This window comes from Eleutherodactylus coqui, chromosome 1, assembly GCF_035609145.1.
Source record: "Eleutherodactylus coqui strain aEleCoq1 chromosome 1, aEleCoq1.hap1, whole genome shotgun sequence".
Taxonomy (NCBI): domain Eukaryota; kingdom Metazoa; phylum Chordata; class Amphibia; order Anura; family Eleutherodactylidae; genus Eleutherodactylus; species Eleutherodactylus coqui.
The window spans coordinates 456,489,270-456,499,021 of NC_089837.1; the positions used below are offsets into that span (position 1 = coordinate 456,489,270).

Consider the following 9,752-nt stretch of genomic DNA (forward strand, 5'->3'; position numbering starts at 1 on the left):
GTTTGTATACTCGAGTGACTGGTGCAGCCGTAAGCCTCTAAATGTTAGTGACATCACATATACAAGGCTAAGAGTATCAGCTCTCACCTGTGTTTCTGGGTGTGGCACAACACATGGAGCAGGATCTGGAGGTGACATCACAGGTCACATGACATAACACCAAAGAAGCGACGCATCATCATAAGGGAAAGTATATACCATCTCACCAAGTAATTGGACATCTGAGCAAGAATCAAAAGTACTATTTATTTTCATATGGTAATACTTAGTGGGGTCTCCGTTGGCTTTCATGACATCCATTTCCTCAAATCAACATAAAACAGATTTGTGACAAGGCTCGTTGTCTTGTTGGAAATACAATATTTGCTGAATATTTCCAGGGTATTACTACAGTGTTGGCAGCACATTATTATCTCCATGGTCATGGTTCTTGCCACTATAACCAACGGGCTGAGACTATGCCACGTAAAACATCGCCAGACCATAACAGAACCTGTTGACACAACACACTCAGGCAAAAGGTATTCCCCTGCCTCCTCCATATCTAGGTATGTCCATCTGATTTGAGAAGATGGAGTTGCGAACTTTCTTCCATTGCTCAACTGTCCAATAAAGACACTCCTTGCACCACTGTAGACGGCCAATGCATCTTCTTGGAGAGAACTCACCAGACTTATGCAAGATGAATGGATGAAAACACCAGCTGAAGTGTATCAGACATTAGTAAAAAGTATACCACGGAGAGTATCCAACATCATTAGGGCCAAAGGAGCCCCACTTAATATTAACACATGCAAATAAATACTACTTGATTCTTGTTCGGTCGTCCAATTACTTTTGGTAGGATAGTGTATATGAAATGGATTGTGGGCAGTGGCGGGGGTGTAGTAATGGCCTCCAGACCTATCAAATATTAGACACAGGTAGGTATAGTATGCACTGTGCATAAGTCTGCCATATGATGCTTTGTTACCACATGACGGAGAGAAGAGAAATCCTCCTATAATATGGAGTGGGATTAGAGTTGAGCGAAACACTCTGCCGAGCTTGACGCTCGTTCGAGCATTAGTGTACTCGATGGTGCTCGTTACTCGAACGAGCAGCAAGCCATGTTCGACCCCGCCCCAGGTTTTGCCCCCCCCCCCACTGTGACACGCCTGTTTTGGCTCCTCCCCGCCGTGACGCAGTGCGCGTCAATGGCAAATTTTTGGGCTGGCAAGAGAGAGATAGAGAGAGAGAGAGAGAGAGAACGAACCTAGAAAAAAAAGAAGCTTGGCACCCGGCATCCCACATACAAAAATGCTCGAGTCTCCCATTGTAGTCAATGGGGTTCGTTACTCGAGTAGAGCTTTCGAATTTTATGAAAAGCTGGACTTGAATAACACGGACTCGAGCATTTGGGTGCTCGCTCATCTCTAAGTGGGATCTATCGAATTTCTAAAAAACACGACGCATACAGACACGCACTAAGACTCAAGGCCATGTATAGGTGGTTTAGTACAAAAACATACAACGGGCAACCGACATATGTCCACAATGCGTCAAGCCTTCCAGTTTTTCAATTTCGCATTCACTGCTTTTACTCCACGCCGGGGTGCGTTTCACCTTAGCGTGACGACTTCCGTATTCCTGCAATGCTTATAAACAAAATAAATATCAGATGATTTTGAGTTTAAGCAGCCTCATAAAATGTAAGATATAAAAACATAATCATGATAAGACATCTCTGTCTGTATTTTATCACCGCCGTGAATTTTGGACCGACTCCAAGAACATTCCATAGAGAGATGGCTTCTCTTCAGATAATTTTTATTAGCAGTTTATAATACACTGTGAAGATTTAGGAATATGATGTTTTGGCTGAACAGCAATATTATTACCACTATTTAATCTGCGATATAGACATAAAATATTGCATCTGTGATAAATCTGCCTCGCTACTTTGATTTAGGCTCCGCCGTATCCATCTCCTTCTCATCATTCCCTTGTGTCTCACCTGATAAAATTCATTTTAGCTCTATTTATTTTAGTGCTTCCTGAACCATCTCAAATAGATAATAATAAAATCCATGATGTTAGGCCACATTTTAATTCCTTCTGCATGGTAGCATGTGTAATTCATAAATGTTACTGTTTGCTCATAGAGCATAATTATATCTATGAAAGAGAATCTGTCACTGAGATAGAGATCTTTAACTGGATTCTCCAACACTTAAAAGCTGATGGTCTGTCCCTAGGGTAAGTATTCACTGCACCATTGCTGGGGCTCTGATACCTGGGACCCCGATGATCAGCAGAATTAGTGGCCCTTATATTCTTTAGACAGGCACAAGGCTCAATCGTATGGTAGGTTTCATCCAACCCCCCCCCCCCCTTCCCCCACAAAGGCCAACAGAATGTCTTGCTGACCTCCATCGGGCTGATATGCATTATCATTAGAGATGAGCGAGCATACTCGATAAGGGCAATTGCTCGAGTGAGCATTGCCCTTAGCGAGTTACTGCCCTCTCAAGACAAAAGGTTCAGGTGCCGGCGCGGGTGACAGGTGAGTTGCGGCAGTCAGCAGGGGGGAGTGAGGGGGAGAGAGGGAGAGAGAGATCTCCCCTCCGTTCCTCCCCGCAGCTCCCTGCCCGCCGCCGGCAGCCGAACCTTTTCTCTCGAGCGGGCAGGTACTCACTAAGGGCAATGCTCGCTCAAGCAATTCCCCCTAGCAAGTATGCTCACTCATCACTAATTATCATGCCTATTTTTTTAATTATATAAGCTTTTCTGTACAGTGAGCTATAACAAAAAAGCTATATCTGTACCATCTGGGATACGCTTTTTAACATTAGCGCCAGAGGCGTAACTTGAAGCTTCTGGATCCCAATGCCAAATCTGTAACAGGGCCCCCAGCTATATGCTTTATATGGAGAGGAGATGCCTTATGGACCCCCTAAGGCTGCTAGGCCTGGGCGCAATCACATCCCCTATAGTTACGCCCCTGATTAGAGCCTATGACCACAGCATGGCTATACAGTAGCATATGTTGGAGCTTTCCATTTCAGGTATACATTGGGTAATAGTTTCATGATGTGAATACAGCTTTAGGCAATTAATAGAAAAATGGTTTTTGCAACCATTCAGAAAATAACATTGCAAATTGGTCACTTTTAGGTAAACTCACTAAACATAAGTCATGTGACTTCTCCCCAGCAACAGAAATATTCTAGGGCAATAATGCCAAAACAAGTAGTGAGCAGTTATGTGGTCTACTCTGTGTAATATATGCGTGTATAGTCATGAAAAAAAGGGTGCAGATTAGTGATGAGCGAGCATACTCGCTAAGGGCAATTACTCGATCGAGCATTGCCCTTAGCGAGTACCTGCCCGCTCGGGAGCAAAGATTCGGCTGCCGGCGGCAGGGAGCTGCGGGGGAGAGCGGGGAGGAACGGAGGGGAGATCTCTCCCCCCTGCTCCCCCTGCTGACTGCCGCAACTCACCTCTCACCCGCACCGGCAACCGAACCTTTACTCCCGAGCGGGCAGGTACTCGCTAAGGACAATACTCGATCAAGCAATTGTCCTTAGCGAGTATGCTCGCTCATCTCTAGTGCAGATATACAAATAAGGGATTTGTTAGATTTTTGCATTTCTACATCCACTGTAAGGGTGCAATCACACACTGCAGATGCAAAATTCACTTTAAAATCTGCACCATCGGCGGATTTTTACACAGATCTACAGCAGACTTCACCCTTCAATTGAAAGCGTAAAATCTGCTCCGAGAAGGAAGTGTGAGGATTTACCAAATATTTCCTGTCTTTCATGCCTTTCCGTGCCAGACATGATTATGTATTATATGTGATGGCCATCCATTTAATCCAGCCAAGCATACAACACTTGTACCAGATGGCAAACTGATTCAGGTATCTCCCACTCAAGTACTATTACTGGTCACCTTATCTTTTTATCTCCCAGATTTACTCTAAGTCAGACTTTTTCAGTCATCCCACTTTTCGATATTGTGTGGGGTGAATGTAACTCTACTGATTGTCTTCTACGAATATCCCTCTCTTCCCAGTCTTCTTCAGGCTGCAGCTCCCCTCGCAGAATCGCTATTCTTTCTGAGAAGGTCTTGGTGTTTGGAATTAGTATAAAGTGGTACATCAAGGATCCTAAGGTGGCTCCACACATTGGTCCTAGCCAGAAGACCTGAGGATAATGTAAGTAAAAATTATAATTATTATTAATTGCACTACTAAAAATATATTACATCTCCAGTTGTGTAGCTACAAAGCAGAGAGTCCTACAGCAGAGTTAGAAATGGGCCAAACATCTTAGTGACACTAAATACAGTAATCATGGGAGGTCAAGTAGTGTCAGATAGCTGAACTTCTGCACAAAGGAGAACCCACTCCGGTGAGGAAGACCCCACAAACAGGAACAGTTTTTGCCTCTTGATGCCATAACAGACTCCGTGCCTCTTCTAGCTGTTGTTTTGTGCTGATCTCTAGACAAATCCACATGTTCAAAAGTTTGGTTTCCATTCATTATGAATATTATGAAGACTAACAAATGTCGAACATTTTGACCACATTAATAAATGAAATCAATTTCTACAGAACTTGCTATAGCTTTTTAATTTCTTAATGGCATACACTAAGCTACTTATCATACCTTCAGATGGATTGTCTAGAATTAAAAAGAAATGGTCTTATTCTACAAAACACTATGCGCTAAGAATGGAATGGGGGTGAATGCCAGAATCAGCCCATGAACAGACGTGGATCGTTTCTCAATAAACAAGGTGATTTTTTTTCAAATCCCAGACAATCCATTCAACATCTGTAGTTGATTTCTTCTCTAATCTTCACTAACTTCATTTGTGATCTTTTAGTAGGCTTATTTTTATTCCTAAAGGTGACCACACGTAATAGATGAATGTTGGCCGAACTAGCTGATTCTAGTAGGAACAGCTCAATTTCTAATAGCTATCCTGACTCTCCCTTGAGATTTCAGCATGCCCGATACCTTTGTTCGTGTACGCTAAGTGAGTTTGCTTATGTATGGGGGATTCAAAAGAAATAGCTGTCTATGAGCTGAGACCACCTTTAAGCCCACCTTAATTTCCCAGCTGGAGAAATACCCCACTGTTTACAGCAGGACATTTAAAATGTGCTGCCCAGAAGCACATTTTAAATGTCCTGTTGTAAATTTCTGTTAGTCCTCGCGGGATTAAGGGAACCCTCGGGGAGTCCCCTCATCCCCGCGGGAACTAACAGGAGTTTACAGTGGGACATTTAAAATGTGCTTCTGGGCAGCAGGTTTTAAATGTCCTGCTGTAAGCAGCAGGGTATTCCCTCGGTCGGCAAAAATCTTCTTTTCCTGCGCAGGAATTTCCATAGACTCCTGCTCCCATAGGAATCTATGGAAACTCCTGCGCAACTCCCACCAAAGATAGGTCAGGTCCTATCTCTTAACGCAGCACAGACCTTAGATGTGAGCATTGTAGCCATGAATGTCCTATCTTTGATTGGTGCAAGTATTTAGCATGTCTAAAATTCCTTCATGTGAACTCTTCTATAGGAAGCCTTTGGTTCTTATAGAAGCGCTCTTTTCACACACCTCTAATGTGCGAAAACAGTGCTCATGTGAACAAGGCCTTAAGGCGACACATACCAGATTTCCAAAATTTGGCTTGGTTATTAGGGCATAAACAAGCTTAGTCTTGAAGGGGTTAATGTGTAGTGGCATTGTATTACATGGTGCTTTATAGATATAGAATAATGACTGTTCTGAGACAGGGGATGCAAAACTTATGGAAGTTGTACAAAGTACAGCAAGTACAATACAAGAAGTAACTTAGAAAATAAAATAAGAAATATAAGAAAAGTTTTGTGATTTACTCCTCCCCAGGGTAGTTTTACTAGGACCGTTGAGTTGCGCTCAAACTCTTAAATGTAACCTGTCTGGCCAATGGTGTTCACAAAAGCTGCATTAAGAAGTAAACAACCAGACAGAGTCTTCATTTGGTGCCTTCCAAGACACAAAGCCTTGATAAACATAGAAATATAACCCACCATGAACATACATACAAAACGTGATTCCCATCGACATTCAAGCACTGCTCTTTAAATAAGCTTAGCAAGTATCACTGGTAGAACGAAGCACTAATCCAGAAGATAAGGCTTTTGGCCAACAGTCTTTTTACACAATCATTCAAAAGTGTAATATATGTAATTATGTAGTTACATAATCATTACTAAAATAATAACCTAACAATTATCTTATCAATTTGGATAAACCAACAACCCTGCCCATCCTATGTGTTCTTTATATCACGGCATGGAATCCACAAATCACTTTCGGTCACACAATGAGAAAGTCAGAAGGACAAACTTACCCAATGGGCATTGAATATCCCAGTCACTATGGCCGGTGCAAATGATCTGGCTGGATTCATGGAGCAACCTGTGTAATAGATCTAAACAGCAATGTTAACAATTAGTGAGGAATAAAACAGCAAACTAAAGAACACCTGATTGATCAACAGCATCATAAACAGCCAAGTAAAAAGTACAAACAACAGTCGGTATGTAGCCTCATACAAATTTATGTACCCTTTCACAATTTCTCTTGGTTTTTCCTGTGCCAAATTTCTATTTTGAATGAGGGCAAAACACCTTAAAATATATGTTTGCTTCTTACAGCCTTGTGCCTTGTTTTGTACAGGCATTACAGAATATAACAATCTTGCTTAGACACATCTGTAGACCTCTACTACAGCTTAAGGTCATCCATCTGAAACTGTAGGTAGATGTGCACATCGACGGATATAAAGGCCCATTTACACGCAACGATATCGCTCAAAATGAGCGATCATTGTTGCATGTAAATGCTGCCATCATTCACTTTTTCGGCTGAGCGATGATTTTCAGGTAAGCTTAAAATCCATCGTGCAACTGGAGAGAGATAACAGGGACCTCACTCAAGAACCTTGCGAGAACAATGGAGCTGTGTGCAGAGCTCAGACCACATGCTCAGCTTGCAAACAGCTTCCGAAGGCCCTGTTATACACATTTGAAGATGATAAAGTGCTAATGGACATTAGTCTCCATTAACACTTTATGCAAAATGATCGCTAAAACTGTCAATCTTTCAATTGTTTGAAAGATTGTCTTTGCATGTAAATGTGCAGTAACTCTTTCATGCCTCAATTCATTGGATAACGACCCAGGACCTCATGGTTCATATTCTTCTTCCTTGTTTCCGTTCTCCTACCCGCCTTGCCTTTTTTTCTCTTTCTGTCTTCCGTAAACTGCCTATATCTTTAGAAATTGTTAAATAAGAACCCAATTTAAAGATCTAGGAATAGAGAACAATTCTATCTCTTATCATTCATTTCTTGACATATCACTGTCCCTTGACAAGGGATCCATCAAAACGCAGAATTGGAGTACAAGAAGTAAGGATTTCATTTTCTACCTAGGTGGATTATGGGATTTCGTACTTGCAGACACATGGATACATTTTACACGTCTCACTGAGAGCAATATAAATGCTTTTTCTGTTATTTATAGAAATTCTTGCAATCTGCCTTGGGTAGCAGCTCTGATACTTACACCAAGGAGGTGTCCAAATGTCACTGACAGTCCAATAGACAAAGCTGGGGAACCAACACTATCTGTCCTCCGATCGTCAGTAGATGCAAATATACATAGGATTAGTTGAAGTGTTAGAAAAAGCTCAAGAACAAAAGCATTCCCGGCATCTGTGTGGTTGAATAACTGCAAAAAAAAAGAAGAAACACATATATAACAGACTAATTTAGTTTTGCTAAATCACTTTCTGAAAAGGCAAAATGGTAAAGCTTACAACTGGGGTATTTTGTGTATTGCTATGGAAAAGCTTTGCACTTTGCATCTTCATAACACTGCTGATTGTGGGCGCGGGGGAGAGAAATTTATACCTTATGTATAGGAAAAAACTATTCACACCATTAGAGTCCATTTGGGTCACATTACCTATCTAAATATCTTCTCTAGACTGGATGAAGCCAATGAATTACAATCTAATATTGCTATGTATAATTAAAGGGGTTTTCGAGGGAAATACTATTAATGACCTATCACCAGCATAGGTCATCAATAGTTGATCTGCTGGGGACCATCACTCGGGACCCCAACCAATCAGCTAAGCGGGTGCATGCTGTCAGCACCGCAATAACACAGAGGTCGGAGCTGAAGCAATGGAAGTCTCCACGCCGACCTCTTTGTAGTGGCCGGCACTTGTAACTGCAGGCATGGCTCTCATGGAAATCAATGGGAGCTGTGCCTGCAGTTACAAGCATTGGTCACTATAAGAAGGTCGGCGTGGAGGCTTCCACTCCGACCTTTGTGCATTTGAAGCAGATGTCTTCCATGTAGTGGCCAGTGCTTGTAACTGCAGACACGGCTCTCATTGATGTCAATGAGAGCCGTGCCTGCAGTTACAAGTGCTGGCCACTACACAGAGGTTGGTGTGGACGCTTCTGCTCTGGACCTCTGTGTTATTGCAGGGCTGACAGTATGCGCCCGCTCAGCTGATCGGTCGTGGTCCCGAGCGACAGACCCCGGCCAATCGACTATTGATAACCTATTCTGAGGATAGGTCATCAATAGTATTTCACTGGAAAACCCCTTTAAGACTTTCATCATTAATAAGAAAGGAGCTGCACATTGAGTAAGAATACTCAAGAAAAACACTGGAGATGGACACCAATTATTCACAAAAACTTTTAACATGTTAAGTATCATTTGTCATCTATCATTTATGAGTAAATATATGTAGTTGGGCTTGTGTAATAGGTTTTACATTGTGTCATTAATAAGTGTGACAAGCCATCATAATACACATATTATCCATTCTCATGGTGGTTATCGATAACAATAAAGTATCTCTTTTGTAATTGTTGCCCTCTATACTCATGGTCCTGCCACAAATCAAAGACGTAGAATAAAATATCTTACCCCATTTACTGATAAGTTCCCTCTGACTTCAAAGGGAGTAAGCCCTTGAATTATGGCCGCTCCAGACACAGCTCCCAATAACTGAGCTCCTACATAAAAAACTGCTCGGAGGAAGGAAATATGAGATCCCACCATGAATGCTAGAGTTACAGCTGGGTTGATGTGGGCACCACTTACATGACCAAAAGCCTGAACTAAAGTGCCTATGCCAAGGCCAAAAGCTAAGGCAACATGCAGGACACTTGGAGGTGCTCCAGGCCAGTTTAAGGATGAGCCTATACCAAACATAACAAATAAAAGGGTTGCAAAAAATTCCACAAAAACTGCCCTTGTAAAGGCCACGGAACGAAGCTCCCATAGTCTAATCATTTCGTAGGAAGAGTAAAAATGTCTGATGTTTCCTTCTTTGCTTCTTAAACGGAACTGGATCTCATATTGTAACTTATATACTATAGGCAAGTCATGAAAAGGGGAAGGAGGAGCCACACAGTTTGCTTCTATTTAAGTAAGAGTAAATTCAAGAAAAAAAATGAAACCCTGGCAATTTGCTTCGCCCTTTGTTTGGAGTCAGGTTGAGGGTAGATACTTATCAAATATCAGAAATGCTACAATTTGCATAGGTGAAGGCAGTTTCCTAGTCATTAGTAAGTAAAGTCATTATATCTGTTGCGTCTGTTACTTCAAGCATAAAACTACAGTAATCATTTAATCTAGGAAACATTATGTTTTACATCATCCTTGGAATTTGCATATATTGTCTTAT

The 9,752-nt window shown here is 41.8% G+C and overlaps 1 protein-coding gene across 1 annotated transcript; it reads right to left on the minus strand.

The window, feature by feature from the left end:
• Nucleotides 1-3,971: 3,971 nt before the first annotated feature.
• LOC136612937 (aquaporin-2-like) lies at nucleotides 3,972-9,358 on the minus strand. The gene is made up of 4 exons (XM_066593711.1): nucleotides 8,990-9,358; nucleotides 7,604-7,768; nucleotides 6,385-6,465; nucleotides 3,972-4,193 (listed from the first exon to the last, which is right to left on the minus strand). Exons 1-4 carry the CDS (start codon nucleotides 9,356-9,358, stop codon nucleotides 3,972-3,974), a joined length of 837 nt encoding a protein of 278 aa, XP_066449808.1.
• Between the last annotated feature and the right edge of the window lie 394 nt (nucleotides 9,359-9,752).

Bases quoted from the DNA above. Each gene is read 5' to 3' on its own strand.
- LOC136612937 (XM_066593711.1), bottom strand. From the start codon at position 9,358: ATGATTAGACTATGGGAGCTTCGTTCCGTGGCCTTTACAAGGGCAGTT. The intron at 6,466-7,603 runs GTAAGTATCAGA...ATTGCTGTTTAG, and splicing joins CATTTGGACACCTCCTTGGT to ATCTATTACACAGGTTGCTC. The intron at 4,194-6,384 runs GTAAGTTTGTCC...CATTATCCTCAG, and splicing joins GGATATTCAATGCCCATTGG to GTCTTCTGGCTAGGACCAAT.